Genomic DNA, 16,148 nt, shown 5'->3' on the forward strand with positions numbered 1-16,148 from the left:
ATCTACAGCCACGCATTGACGCCTTCTCCATCGATCATCATTGGGATTCTGGGGACAGCAGCACCAGCAACAGAGGATCTTGGGGACAATCGGATGTGCAGCCAACACATATCCATGTTCTCCTTCCTTTCTCTGAGAACTCTTTCGTGTTCTTGTGGTGTGGACAAGTCGTACCGCAACAACTAACTGACATGACAACGCAGTTTCAAGGAGAAACTGCCATGGCGTTACTGAAGTGACAGTGCCTAATTGACATGGCATTGCGGTGTCTATTGTGTTACAGTCATTGGACTCGTTCACTTCGTTTGATAAGGGCAGGCGATGGGGACGGGGTCGTCTGAAGATTATGCTCTTGATTGATTTCACCCGGTTTCAATGCAAATTCAGATAACTTCTGACAGTTTCCATGGAAGAAGTATAAATACTGCACAAAAGCAGCTGTTTATCGAGTTATAATCGTTAGGTGATGATACCATATGACTCCCGCGCACGATCGCAACGAAATCAACTCAATCATGCTGTAATTACATATTGCACCAATTGCTCCTCCTATCGCCAACACCCTCGATCTCAACACACGCTGCTAACCGAAAGAATTTCGGAAGAAGGAAGAAGAAGAATCAAGAAACTCATGAAGTTTCAAAGAATAATAAACAGCACACCGTAATAATGATGCCCTAAGGGTAAGACAGACGTAAGAAGATCAGATTCTGTTCTTTCTTCAGAATCTTCCATAAGTTACCGAATGATCACCACCCGGGCTGACACGAACTGAGGCGATGAATCAAGCTTCAGCTCTCTCGCATCGACCCGGCGGGCTTGAGCGGCCGGTCGTCGGCCTCGTCAACCGACACGCTCCGTCCTCCAGGCCGGCCCGACGACGGCGTGCCGGCGAGCTCCTCGATGCGGACGGCGATCTCCGGCATGGCGGGCCGCTGCTCCGGTACCGTGACGGTGCAGTCCATGGCCAGCCGCAGCATCTCCACCATCTCCTCCTCGGCGCCCGGGTGCCTGAGCAGCTCCGTGTCGAACACCTCGGACGTCCACTCCTCGCGCACCACGGAGCGCGCCCACCGCGGCAGGTCCACGCCCTCGTCGTGCAGCACGGCGTTCGTCGGCGCCTTCCCCGTCAGCATCTCCAGCAGCAGCACCCCGAAGCTGTACACGTCCGCCTTCTGCGACAGCCGCCGCGGGTCCGCCACCACCTCCGGCGCGCGGTACCCCGCCACGCGCATCGACGGCGCGCCGGCCGGGCCGACCAGGCTCGCCAGGCCGTGGTCCGCCACCCGCGCGTCCACCGACCGGCCGAGCAGGATGTTGGACGACTTGATGTTGCCGTGCGCCACCTTGGACCCCGTCGCGTGGATGTACTCCAGCCCGCGCGCCGATGCCAGCGCAATCCGCCGCCTCGACTCCCAGCTCAGCGGCGATCGCCCGGAGCCACGGTTGCCTGAATTGTTTCGAACAATTCAGAATTTTTACGAGCTAGTAGAAAACAGAGAGGACCTGACGATAAAAAGAACAGTGAGCGCACGTACCGTGGAGCATGGAGGAGAGGCTGCCGGTGGAGACGAACTCGTACACCATGAGCCGCTCGTCCTTGCTGAAGTAGTAGGCCTGCAGGGGCACGACGTTGGGGTGGTCCATCCCGCCGATCGCCGCGATCTTGTCCCGGAACTCGCGCTCCGGCAGCGACGTCTCCTTGAGGCGCTTCACCGCCACGGCCGGCGCGATCTCGAGCGCGGCCTTGTACGTGGTGCCGTACGTGCCCTTGCCAAGAACCTCGGCGGACGCGCGCAGCAGGTCCTCGAGGTCGTACGGCCTCGGCACCCTCCCGAAGAAGAAAAGCTTCTTCTTGCCCACGGCGACGGGGCCGACCGGAGGCAGCATTGGAGCGGGGGGAGGTGGCCGCGCGTCGGAGACCCGCGGGGTGTAGCCGTTGGGGCTCATCGCCTCTTTGCTGTGCAGTGCCAGCTCCGCCGCGACGGCGTCCTGGCTGCGGTAGGCGGTCCCTCTGGGCTTGCGGCGGATGGCGGCGCAGACAAGGACGAGTGCGGCCGCGAGAAGCAGGAAGCCGACTGCGCAGCCGATGACAATGCCCGCGATGTCGCCGCCGCGGAGGTGCCGCCGTCCTCGCCTGCCGGGCGTTGCCGCGGCCGCGGTTCCGGGAGGGAGCGTGGGGGGCTGGGACGACGGTGGTTGTGAAGATGGTGATATTGGGCACGGCGGGAGTGGCTTGCCACAGAGCGGCATGCCGAGGAAAGACGTCGCCGGCATGCCGCCGAAGCCTTCGGGAACCTCGCCGGTGAGGTTGTTGAAGGAGACGTTCAGGGAGAGGAGGGCCGGCATGTTGACGTCCGGCAGCTCGCCGGTGAAGAGGTTGCCCTCGAGGAAGAGCGCCTGCAGCCTCCGGTTCTTGGCAATGGTGGGCGGGATCTTCCCCGAGAAGCGGTTCTCGGCGAGGTTGAGCTGCGTGAGCGCCGGGAGGGAGAGGATCGCGGCCGGGAGCTCGCCGGAGAGGTGGTTGGACTGCAGGTTGACGACCCGCAGGCGGACGCAGGAGGCCAGGTCGGCGGGGAGGGGCCCGGAGAGCGCGTTGTAGCGCAGCGAGAGCACGGTGAGCCTGGTGAGGCCGCCGAGCGCGCCGGCGGGGAAGGAGCCGCGGAGGCCGTCTCCGGGGAGGTGGAGCCCCGTGACGCGGCCGTCGGTGCAGACGACGCCCGTCCAGCTGCACGTCTCCTGACCGACCCAGTGCACGGACGCCGAGCCGAACGGCGCGATGAAGGCCCGCAGCGCCGCGGTGTCGGACGCCAGGTCGTCGGCGCCGCGGGCCGAGCCGGCGGCCAGCACCAGGAGCAGCGCCAGCACGGCGGCGAGCGGCGGAGGCATGGCTGGGGCGGTGGTCCGTTTTGCTGGTCACACCATGTGGGAGAGGACCCAGAAGGAGGGAAGAGGAGAGCAGAGGAGGGAAGAAACAAGAAAGTGGAATATCGGAGAGAAGCTTCAGAAATGGTTTGTTTAGCGACAGGGGAAGAAGGCGCTCCACGAACGAATGATGTCGGAAATGTGCAACCAGACTACGTGTTCTGGACCGTCGAATAAAAGGTTGGACGGCTCAGGTCGCACACTTGCTGGATGTCGCTGATCCGACTCCTGGTCCTAGTCGTTGATGCTGATAGTGCTAGGAGATGAGCTGAGTACAGGACATAACAGTGCGTGAAAATGATGTGCAAAATAGCAGCCAGTTTAGAGTAAGATCTTCTACGTCGATGAACACGAATCCTCGAATATTTACTTGGAGTGCGCTTGATACTTTTGTATTTAGGGAGAGGAAAATCTTTTGTTTAGTTACCCACAATGAAAAGATTTTCTGCTCCGTATGCTCCGTATACTTTTTAATCAGCCTAGAGTCTGTACGAGAACGGTAAATACAAGGAGCGGACCTTATGGCGCCCGCACCTAATCCGCTCTGTCTAAACCTGTTGGAGATTCGGGCTCGCCATTTTTGCAAAAAGAACCCTCCATTTTTATCATATTACTACGTGGTTACGGCGAGATCTCGGTATAAGTATCCCAAATCCGGAGGAAACCCTAACCTACACCAAAAAAATCCCCGTCCGGCCGCCGCGGTGGCCTTCGCCTCGTCGCCGTCCCCGCGCATGCGGCCGGCGCCGCCTCGATGCCGGCCCTCACACGGGATCTCCGGCGCGGGAGACGCCACCTCGACGCCCTGTGGCCGCCTCTCCGGCCGTCCCGTGGCGGCCTCCCCGGTGCATGGCCTCGCCGCCCCGCTCCAACGACCCTCCGCAGATCCTGGCTTTCCCCGGCGAGATCCCGGCGGCCGGATCTTCATAGGATCCTATAGGATCCCCGTAGGATCTTTTTTCCTCTTTTGATTTTCTTTTTCTTCCTCTTTTGCTCTGTAGCCGGATCTTCATAGGATCCTGGATCTTTTTTCCTCTTTTGCTCTGTATAGGATCTTTGTATGATCTTGTTAGGATCTGTGTCGAATCTCATCGGATCCGCGGTTGTTAGTATCATATATGAGGCAAATGGATCCAATTCCTGTTTTTGATGGATCTTTGTGTTCGATATTCATGCCAAATAGGGTTTTTTACAAGATCTATGAAGAACTTCATAGAGATCTGAGGTTGAAATAAAGAGATCTGTGGTTGAAAAATGTTACTTATAATTGCAAAAATGGATACACTGCAATTTTGTGAAGAACTTTAGAACCAGAAAAGTGGATCCACATTGGCTTCTCTGAAGAACTTAATAAGCAGCAAGGACGTCCTAATAAGAATCTGATAAAATCCAGGGTCTTTTTTGCAAAAAACAAGTCACCAATCTTGACGCAATTTGCTGAAATAGACGATGTGAGATAAGGGCCAGGCGCCATAAGGTCCTGGCAAAATCCGATTTGGTGCTCGCTTACTTGCGATTTGGTCGTTACTTGCGAGCAAACTTTTTTTGGTGCTCGCTGTGAATATTTTACGCCAAGTTCGTTCGAGAGAGTGATGACGGGAGCTCACGCGCATTCGTAAAAATTCCGTAGGAAGAATTCGGTCACCTCCCTCTGAATAACGCCACCTATTTACACTACGGTGCTTGCAAGTACATGACTGAAGAGTTAACCACAAAGAATGTTGTATTACGAAATGAGTAAAGAGTACTTGCAAAAAATGAGATTAAACTAGGTATAGTGATACGATGATCAAATCTCATCAAGTATATCGCGAGACCTCACCGCCAAATCCAGCGCCACCATCCCCCCCCCCCCCAGCTCTCCATCTAGGGTAGCTTCTTCTCCGCCGAGTCGGTAAGTGAGGTAAGCGATGTCATCTTCTCCAGGCGCTCGAGCTCCGCCTATGCATGCCGTCTACGACCGCCTCGGTGATGTCTTCCTCGTCCAATTGCTAGTTTGTTGTGAGTAACATAGAAACCTACAACAATAGCTTATATCTGTTATCTTCGGTTGCTTAAATTTGTTAGCATAGACTTGTTAGATTGATCTCATGGCGGTATAATTGATTTAGCAACATTAATTTCATCATATATGTACCTTGGGGAAGATTTACATCGAAATTCTGGCCGTGTGTTGGATGCGTTGTTGATCATCATTGTTGTGTAGTCCATATATAAGTGCAATGGGTGGTACAAGAATTGGTTCTATAGTGTGTAGTTATGTTGCTTGTACTAGCTTTGTGCTTATACATGGCAGCATGCAATGAAAGGTAGCTAGCAAGCTCCACTCTCTATCATTGTTCATCTTCACGTATATAAGACTACAACAAGTAGATTGATTGACATTATTTTTATACTCTGATGCTTTGATTTGTGTTGTGAGACAAGGAAAACTTGTTTGATATGTCAGCAAACTCAGTGTTTTCATAGTGCCGCTTTGATATATGCCGGTGCCTGATAGGTACTGCCCAATTCGGAAAAGGAATATCATGTCATGGCTAGCTGCTGTGCCCACCTTCATCCTGAACAGGATGTGTGAGTTCATCAAGAATGGTGTCCCAATGAGTTATGAATTCAGATTAAAGGAACTTAAAGTTGTTGTACAAGTCGTTCCCAAGTTTTGTGAGTGTCAAATTGACCCGTCGCAGATCTACAACCACTTAAGGTGTTGGAGAGCAAGGTGGTTTCATGTCCTCAACTAAAAGGCTCGAGGGTGTGCGCTGGGTTGAGCAGACATCAGCTATCCTGATGGAGAACGATGTCTACTTTGCCCACATCAAGTTTGGATTAATATGTCACTTTTTCAGTACATCTAGGAAGTCGTAAGTTGGCACATGACAAAGAACTAACTAACTTCTTGCTTGCCGGATAACTTGAAGGACGCTGATTTCATCAACAAGCCCACAGAAAACTATACGGTCAAATGAAGATCATCTTTGCTAGTCATGTTCCTGATGCGCCCATCTCTCTAAAAGCGATCCAACATGCTTTCATCCACTCCATGAAGCACAAGGCGTATGCCACCAGGTATCTTGCGATGAGCCCTGTGAGGAGGATGGGATGGTTTACTACCTTCCTGAGAAAGCATTTACCTTTGAGGAGCGCATGGCGTGTTTGTTGTGGTGCTTGTTCTGCTGATAATGATATATATTTTTAGTAGTAGTTAGTTTGATGAAAACTAATGCTAAATCTGTATATTTTGCGAGGTGGTATGCAATAACTCCTCTGTTGATGAATTTGTGTTGCACCACAAGAAGTTGTTCGTATACTCGTGGTGCTATAATGTGATCCACTGTTATGTGCTATATATTAATTGTTGCCTAAATTGCTATTTCGTCAAAACACCTTGTAGGTCGTGTTTAATTGCTAGGTAAGTTCACCGCATGACTTCAAGGTTACCGAATAAATTAGAGGTTGCATTTTCATCTGCAACTTTCATAGAGCCAAACTCCCTAAATGCACAAAAAACTTATGAATATGTAAACACGCCCCCTGGTGTTAGCGAGCATAGCCTTCCGTGCAGTTCACTTGGTGGACTGGTTCGTTTGATGACGTATAGAGCTGCGTGGATGTACGGCGTAGGAGGACTGTGTGTAGAGTTTTTTCTGAAGCAGAGTTCTTTTTGGCAGCTACGCGGCGAAGTAAACGGGCGTACGACCAGGTCCGGGGAGCTGGAGCCGTAACCGTCAAGAGAATTTATGGGCGTGGTGGCGTGTAAATGAAACGACGGCGTAACCATTGGAAAAGCTTTTGAGCAAGCGTGTGATGATCGCGTGTCAATTACTCAATTATGACACGCTGCATGATCTATTCCTCAGCAATTCTGACTTAGCAACGTACGTTTCTGTTTTAAGCCGTGATGTCCTGCAGTAGAAAGAAATGATCAACTGAATTGGACAAAACTTGCTAAAGTTTAGTGTCGACAGTTGGCGCTTTTATATTCTCTCCTAAGAAAACAATTACTCCCTCGATTAATGAAAAGATTAAAAATTTATCTAAATTTGGACGTGTATATATAAAAAAATAGATTTATACAAAATTTTGATTTTTTTTATGAAGTACTATGTCTTTATATTTTTCCCGCTTTATAAATAAATTCGTAACGGCCGAACCAATGCAAGGTGGAGAAGAGAACCTCTTACAAAGCAGATTAAAGGATAAACAGAAAAGAACATGGAAAACCAAAACTAGCGACGACATTGGAACGGACCGAGTCGAGTCGGGGCTCCACAACAACGCCCCCAAGAGGGTAACGACGCATTACGCCGCCGCCGTCGAGACCGCGAGGTCTAGGGTTTTCACCCGGAGCCGTACCGCGGGGAGGATACCCACAACGACGCACCCAAGAGGGTTACGACACCCGCGGGCATCGTCGTCGTTGGCGCCTCGGCGCTGAGCTTTCGCCCGGAAGTAGCCTCACACCACGCCCGAGAACTCACTCGCCCGCTGCCCCCTTGGAAGGTTCCCTAAACACGATCTGGGAGCTGCCACAGCCGAAGAGCCGCCAACACTAGGATCTCCCGCCGTCCGCTCCACGCCATCCCATGGCCGAAGAGTGAGACCACTGATGTCACGCTTCTATTCATGTAGACAGTGTTAGGCCTCCAAGAGCAGAGGTTTGTAGAACAGCAGCAAGTTTCCCTTAAGTGAATCACCCAAGGTTTATCGAACTCAGGGAGGTAGAGGACAAAGATATCCCTCTCAAGCAACCCTGCAATCACGATACAAGAAGTCTCTTGTGTCCCCAACACACCCAATACACTTGTCAGATGTATAGGTGCACTAGTTCGGCGAAGAGATAGTAAGATGCAAGTGATATGGATTAATATGAGTGGTAATAGCAATCTGAAATAAAGATGGCAGCGAGTAAACATGCAGTGGAACAGTAAATAAACGGAGTTTCGATGCTTGGAAACAAGGCCAAGGGATCATACTTTCACTAGTGGACACTCTCAACATTGATAACATAACTGAATAAACAAATACTACTTTCTCTACACTCTCTTGTTGGATGACAAACACCATTCATTGTGTAGGGCTACAAAAGCTCCCTCAAGCCGGAGTTAACAAGCTCCACAACATTCGGTGTTCATATTTAAGTAACCTTAGAGTGCATAATAGACCATTGCAATTATACCGAGTACTAACATAGCATGCACACTGTCACCGTCAGGCTATGAAAGGGGGAATAGATCGCATCAATACTATCATAGTAATAGTTAACTACATAATCTACAAGAGATTACAATCATAACCTACGCCAAGTACTACATGATGCACACACTGTCACCATTACATCATGAAGGAGGAATAGAGTACTTTAATAACATCACTAGAGTAGCACATAGATGATATTCAACTAGATCACAAAGCTCATGATCACATAAAGATCACATGGGAGAGAGAGATGAACCACATAGCTACGGTAGAGCCCTCAGCCTCGGGGGAGAACTACTCCCTCCTCATCATGGGAGACAGCGATGGCGATGAAGGTGGCGGTGGTGTCGATGGAGATGACTCCGGGGGCAATTCCCCGTCCCGGTAGGGTGCCGGAACAGAGACTTCTGTCCCCCGAAACGGAGTTTCGCGATGGCGGCGGCGTCCCTGGAGTCTTTCTGGAGTTTCGTCAATCCGTGTCGAAGTTTTAGGTCACGAAGGCTTAAATAGGCGAAGAGGCGGAGTCGGAAGGGCCCTGGTGGGGCCACACCATAGGGGGGCGCGCCCCCCCTTGGCCGCGCCGCCTTGTGGGGTGGGCCCCCCTGGCCCCCCTCTGGCCCCTCTTCGGTGCTCTGGAAGCTTCCGGGAAAAATAAGATGTTGGGCATTGATTTCGTCCGATTCCGAGAATATTTCCTTTCTAGTATTTCTGAAACCAAAAACAGCAGAAAACAGCAACTGGCTCTTCGGCATCTCGTCAATAGGTTAGTTCCGGAAAATGCATCAAAACGATATAAAGTATGAATAAAACATGTAGGTATTGTCATAAAACTAGCATGGAACATAAGAAATTATAGATACGTTGGAGACGTATCTATTGCGGTCAGAAACCCACCGGAGAGCAACGACGGGCAACACAGTAGAGCCGGGAGGCTCCCAGGACTGCGGCTGGCCCTGGTCCCTCCGAGCGACGGCCCGCAAAGACTCGGCACGCACGTCCGATGCTGATGCAAGGGCGTGCCACCTAACCTATACCTGGTCAGGAAGGTGTTGGATTTGCCTCGCTTAGTTTCCTGCATGGCATACACGTAAACATTAAATACGAGCCTCGATCGGCTCTCGGGTTGTCTCGTGAATCGGCTCAAGGAGCCGATCCACCCATGATCCGTACGAGGTGTACGATCGGATGGTGGTCCTCCTTGATCAAAATAAAGCTAAAACGACCTACTACGATTTAGGGTTTTCACCACATAATCGGAACATCCTACTCGTGATTGAGCTCGGCGGCCACGCACGGTGATCGTAAACCGACCCTAGACAAGGCCTAAAAACCAACATGAAGTTGATCCCCGGAACATCCTGTCTAGGGCTAGCAAACTACACCATACGCGCCACTAGATCCTTCAACCCGTTTGTAAGGCCTAACTATGTAGATATTAAACTAATCCTTGAAGAACAAGGAACAATCATAACGGATCGGATATACTAAATAATGATCAAGCGGGGTGCCGCCCTTACACCTAAGATTGGCGTAAGGGCGGCTAGACGTCTAAGGGTTGCATGGACGAAAGCATATGATACGATGAAACAATGCTAACCCTAACACATCTATGATAACTACGTTGCTCGCCATCAACAAGGCTTCGGCACGAGCAACGCATGAACAACGAATAAACGTGTGCTTGCCTAGATCGCAAGATGCGATCTAGGCGACATGATGCTTACCCGGAAGAAACCCTCGAGACAAGGGAGTTGGCGATGCGCCTAGATTGGTTTGTGGTGAACGTGATTGTTGTTTATTTCATAAACCCTAGATACATATTTATAGTTCGTAGACTTTCTAAAGTGGGAATAATCCCAACCGTGCACGAGCCAAATTCTATCTAACCGACACGTATCCTACTATATTTACAGATACACGGGCAAACTAGCCCAAACTTTGTATACAAGGCCGATTCATGTATTTCTTCCAGGTATATTCTTCAAGCCCATCTTTAATCGCGGCCCACCTCTGATCCGATCAAATTCTGGTGATAACACATGCCCCCCTGGTTTTGGAAATGACAATTCCAAAATCACTCTGCTTTTTCTTCGTCGGGTCATGTCGTGGCAGAGCAGAACCGTCGCAGTATCCTTCATCATGATGCCTTGCCTCTTCCACTTCTCCGCAAGATTTGATAGCTTTAACATCACTTCCTCGGAAACCGTAATGGCATTGAATCTCCACTATACCCCCTTTATTTAACTGTGCCGAACGGTTTGCCACTTCATTCCCTTGCTCTGTTCTGGCTATCGGCACCAAAAAACCCTCTTTCCCTGTAGCAATGTCTTCCTCTTCCTCCATCTCCTCAAGCCTTTCTTTCCAATCTTCTTCCTCGAGCGAGCAGGAGTGGAATTTTGACCACGTGCCAGACGGCCCACCCGAAGCACTCGTCGGGTCAGATGGCGACTTACCTCTGACCGATGGGGAGGACGTCCTCCAGTTCCTCATCGAAGGGGAGCTGAAGAGCGAGAGTGAAGACGACCTCCACTCCTGGGCGAACTCCACCTCCTCCAACGAGGAGGAGGAAGAAGAAGAAACGGAGGAAGAGGAGGAAGAGGATGAAAAGGAGGAGGATGATTCTTCCTCCTCCGCTGGGTACCCGCCGGCGAAGCGCTTCCGCGGTTGGGCGGACAGCGAGGACGATGATGATGACGAGGAAGAAGAGGCTCCGGCCAAGGGCTGGGCAGCAACGACGAAGAACTCTCCGGAAGCAGCGCGGACGGCAGCTACGATGCCGACAACGAGGCCAGCGAAGATTAGTAATGTAGGATTAGTAGTTCCTGAGCAATCGGCTCTTCTTTTGTTCTTCTTTTCTTTGAGAAATCGGCTCTTCATTGTAAAAAACCCCTCTTATTAATGAAGAAGAAATTTCTCAGCTGATTCCGCCCCTTCTCCAATTTTGCCGATTGCTAAAATAAGTCCACACATTAAGAGCCGATGGCAGCGCATCGGACCTTGCCATGACACGTGAGCAAGGTCAACTCTATTGTCCATCCAAATGGTAATCTACGACTTGTCCGAAAGAGCAAACTCCAATCCCCAGATCGCCGCTTGAACAGATCCAACCTACGGCCACATAAACCTCAGATATCAATCGCGCAGGTTCGCAACTGCAACGGATCCACGGGCAACATCATCCAACGCCCATGCTATGGTTTCCGGTCTGAAAGTGATCCTTAAACGCTCCTTGCCGTCCGAGCATAGCGCCTTGATCCATCCTTTTGCAACAACAGAAACGGCTCTGCCCCTGTAGATGACGACGGCTTCCCTTCCAGGCTCCTCTCAGCAGCTCTGGTGGTCTTCTTCTGCAACAACTCACAGCCTCCGAAGAAGGTTATGATGCAGGGTCAGCCGATGACACTCCAATCGGCTTTCAAAAACAGAGCATCTACCAAATCAGCTGCCCCCCGAGCCTCAGTTAAAGCGAGAACAGCGGCGAGGACACACAGTTCAGTCGAAAGGCCTCGAAGCTGCACTGAAGAACGACTTGGTCAAAATCCACGTCTGGAACATGCAGCTAGTAGATCCTGTGTAATTTGTACTAGAGTCGATGGCTGGGCATCGGCTTTGTTCCTTAGTTCTAAAGTGCATCGGCTGTACATCGTGAGAAATTTTTTTTTACTGGCCGATTTTTCTATCGGCCCCCAATATTTCACTGCACATGTATCGCACATGTTCATCTGATTAGGTGCCCCCCGAGCCGAATCTGCCAGGAACTGTGGATATCGGCTCTGTAGTTAGCCAAGGCACTCGTATTGGAACGTCGGCTCCGTTAGGACCAATGTTGACCTTTTCCGACTCATCGGCCGACGTAAAACCGCTGCCCATTAGATTGACGTTGAACACAAGCGAACGTATGGTGAGGATAATTTTGGCCGATTGCTTGGAATCGGCCTCCATGTTGATTGAATTGCTCAATGAAGGTTTTGCAATGTTCCTCCATAGATCTTTGGGGGCTGATCCCAAGGATCGGCCTCACCACGTTTGTCCACAGGTTTGTTCTTGCTATACGGTCAGGCCGGTGGATAAGACCAGCCTAACCCCGTCCTTCGTCACGTCGATGCGCTCGCAGTCGTCCAAATTGATGCCTGAGAGTGGCTCTTGGCATGTTGTCTCCCAAACGTTCATGCCAGCCATCGAAATCTCGGCTGAATCATCTGCATGGACGACCTCTACTTCATCTCCATCCCACTGTATTAAGCATTGGTGCATCGTGGATGGAATGCAACAGTTGGCGTGGATCCAATCTCTCCCTAGCAGGACAACATAGGTGCTCTTGCTATCGACAATAAAGAACGTCGTAGGGATGGTTTTCCTTCCTACGGTCAGATCCACGTTCAGAACACCTTGTGCGTCAGATGCTTGGCCATTGAAATCGCTCAATGTCACGTTGGTCTTGATCAGATCCGAGCTAGAGCGTCCCAACCGACGTAGCATGGAGTATGGCATAATGTTGACTACCGCTCCGGTGTCCACCAGCATCTTGTTGACAGGCTGCCCATTGATATAGCCTCGCAAGTACAGGACCTTCAGATGCCTGTAGCTTCTTTCTCGTGGCTTCTCAAAGATAACCGGCCGTGGGCCGCAGTCAAGTTGTGCCACAGGTGCTTCGTCTAATCCTGGAGCGCTAAACTCCGTCGGAAGGATGAACACCATGTTTGTGCCAGCCGATGTCTCATCATCGGCTTTCTTTTGTCTGGGGCGCCACTCTTTCCTTTGTGGCCGACCTTCTTCGTCCAGGGTTCGCTGAATTTTAGCGGCCGGATCAGGCCGCGCCTTCCTCACCGTGTGCGGGTATAACCTTTCGGCTTCCTCCAAACCACGTAGTCGCTGAACCCTACGCTTTTGGGAACGGCTGAGTCTATCAGGGCACCACCTTGGCCGGTGGTACTTATCTTCTTCTTCTTCTTCATCGTATTCCAATTCCTCGAGATCTTCCACCCGAGAGGACTCAGTGTGCTTGTTCCGAGGCGGGAGAGGCCCTAGACGTTTGAACACGGACACGTTAGCTGCGTCCTTCTTCTTTTGTCTACATTACGGGCGCTTGCCGATTGTAGGCAATCGGCTCATTCCTGAATCCCAGCAGTGTCTGAAGAAGGGACAGTCCCAGTGCCTATACACGTCGTCTTGCTCTCTCGACTTTTCCTTGGCGTGGCGCTCATATCTCTCTTCATCGCGATCATGCCGACGATATCTCCTGGCATCCCTAGCCAGACGATCTCTTTCATCATCGTCGTTGAATCGTCGGTATTGGTCGTATTGACTCACATATTTGTTGAGGAGGTGATCAGAGAGAGGTCGCTGATATCGCACATTCCTCACTTCTCCCTCTGTGATGTAGCGCTTGCCATCGTGCCGGAGCCGATCGCGTGGAACGGCTTCCTCTGTGTCCTTGCTATGAGAGCAGCTGCCCTCGTCTCCGTCCTTACCGCAGTGGTGCCCGGGTCCTACCATGTTGATGTTGAACGAGAATCTTGGCTGGCACCCTCCAGGGTAAGTGCACTCCATCAGGTTAACGGTGGGGAAGGGGTGTGTGTCGACCTTCATGGCGTACTGGCTAAAAATTAACCGCCCTTGTTCTATCGCCATTTGGATCTGCTGACGCCACACCCTGTAGTCGTTGGTGGTATGGGTGAACGTGTTATGCCACTTGCAGTATGGCTTTCCGTTCAGCTCCTGTGCCGTGGGGATTTTGTGGCCTTCGGGTAACTTTAGCTGCTTCTCCTTAAGTAAGAGGTCGAAAATTTGCTCAGCTTTAGTCACGTCGAATTCAAACCCTCTTGGAGGACCTTGTGGCTTGACCCACCTGCAGGACACGGGGCTTGCCCCCCGAGTCCATTCATCCACTGCTACCTCTTGATCTCCCGCAGAGCCTTCGTCTTCATCTGCCTCAACCAGGACCACCGCACGCTTGAATTTATCCTGGTATACCTCTGGGTGGTGCTGTTCATATAACGACAGTCTGCACCATATGCGCCAGTGAAGGGTACTCAGCTTGGGAGGCCACATCCTTGACCGGTGATGCAAGACCCACCACCGCCAACTCGACTGCTTCTTTTTCAGTCACACGAGCCGAATAGCATCGGTTCCTAACAGTCCTGAAGCGATGGATGTATTCTGATACCGTTTCTCCGCGCTTCTGTCGCACTTGTGCTAGATCGGCAATGCCAGGCTCGAAAGACTCTGAGTGATACTGTAGGTGGAACTGTTCTTCCAACTGCTTCCAAGTCCGGATTGAGTCTGGTGGCAGCGATGTGTACCACCCAAAAGCCTATCCTGTGTGGGATAGTGCGAAGAACCTCACACGTAGTTCATCTGATGTTGAGATCGTGCCCAGCTGCGCCAAATATCGGCTCACATGCTCGATTGAGCTGGAGCCATCTGACCCACTAAACTTGGAGAATTCGGGGAGCCGATATTTGGGTGGTAGTGGGATCAAATCGTACTCGTTGGGGTACGGCTTGGAATAGCCGATTGCCCTCCTTTTCGGCACAATGCCGAACTGGTCTCTTAAGATTGTACTGATCTGATCCGCGGTGATGGCTGCAGGAGTCGAACTCTGAAGATTCGCTGGAGTGGTATACTTAGCCAGCCACGCTTGTTTCTCAAGCTCTGAGCCAACTGCAGGAGTTGGGCTCTGGAGGTTTATCGGGGTGGCGTACTTAGCTAGCCACGTCTGCTTCTCAAGATCTGCCCCCGAAGTTCCTCCTCGTTGTTCCGAAGTCCCTCGCTGTTGCGATCCGGTTTGTGAGTGCCCGATTCTTGCGGTCCGGCACGTATGTGCGCGTGTATCCGTGAGGGATCTCCTTAGGCGCCTCATGCAAGAACTGGTAGTCACTAGGGTCACCACCGATCTTGTAGACGACGTATGCCGATGAACTCGGCACCTCTGGTGCTGCCAACGCGAACGGCAGCGGTGGTCGGGACTGGAGTGGTATCTCTCCTTGGTGAGTCCCCAGAGCTGGTCCTGACGGAGAATACTGATGGCTCATGATTTCCTGGATCACCCGAAGGGCGACACGCTCCAAAGTGTTCACCAGGCTCTCAGAATGGCGGTGCAGCGAATGAGCTACCATGAAGTTAATCTCCTGACGCAGAGACCTGGTGCGTTCTTCTGAAGGGGTGGACAGGTCCACTCCATCGAGCGCGCCTTCAGGCGAGAACCACTTCCACCTGATGTCGTGTGAGCGGGTTCTCTAGAAAGAGCCGATGAGGTCGGCTTCGAGGATAGCTTTGACCTCGTCATACTTCTTCTTGAGCTCGTCGGTCAGATCCTCGTACGTGACTGGAGTGCCTTCCGCCATCTCAGATGTAGATGGCGATGCGGTTGATGTCGAAGATTGTCCCACCTGGCGTGCCAGAATGTGTTGCGGTCAGAAAACCACCGGCGAGCAACGACGGGCAACACAGTAGAGCCGGGAGGCTCCCAGGACTGCGGCTGGCCCTGGTCCCTCCGAGCGACGGCCCGCAAAGACTCGGCACGCACGTCCGATGCCGATGCAAGGGTGTGCCACCTGACCTATACCTGGTCAGGAAGGTGTTGGATTTGCCTCGCTTAGTTTCCTGCATGGCATACACGTAAACATTAAATACGAGCCTCGATCGGCTCTCAGGTTGTCCCGTGAATCGGCTCAAGGAGCCGATCCACCCATGATCCGTACGAGGTGTACGATCGGATGGTGGTCCTGCTTGATCAAAATAAAGCTAAAACGACCTACTACGATTTAGGGTTTTCACCACATAATCGGAACATCCTACTCGTGATTGAGCCCGGCGGCCACGCACGGTGATCGTAAACCGACCCTAGACAAGGCCTAAAAACCAACATGAAGTTGATCCCCGGAACATCCTGTCTAGGGCTAGCAAACTACACCCTACGCGCCACTGGATCCTTCAACCCGTTTGTAAGGCCTAACTATGTAGATATTAAACTAATCTTTGAAGAACAAGGAACAATCATAACGGATCGGATCTACTAAATAATG

At 51.6% G+C, this 16,148-nt stretch overlaps 1 protein-coding gene across 1 annotated transcript; it reads right to left on the reverse strand.

The window, feature by feature from the left end:
• Nucleotides 1-422: 422 nt before the first annotated feature.
• On the reverse strand, nt 423-2,889 carry LOC124678217 (probable inactive receptor kinase At1g48480). The gene is made up of 2 exons (XM_047214135.1): nt 1,539-2,889; nt 423-1,450 (listed from the first exon to the last, which is right to left on the reverse strand). Exons 1-2 carry the CDS (start codon nt 2,887-2,889, stop codon nt 792-794), a joined length of 2,010 nt encoding a protein of 669 aa, XP_047070091.1. The 3' UTR covers nt 423-791.
• Nucleotides 2,890-16,148: the final 13,259 nt, after the last annotated feature.

This window comes from Lolium rigidum, chromosome 7 (assembly GCF_022539505.1).
Source record: "Lolium rigidum isolate FL_2022 chromosome 7, APGP_CSIRO_Lrig_0.1, whole genome shotgun sequence".
NCBI classification, from domain to species: Eukaryota; Viridiplantae; Streptophyta; class Magnoliopsida; order Poales; family Poaceae; genus Lolium; species Lolium rigidum.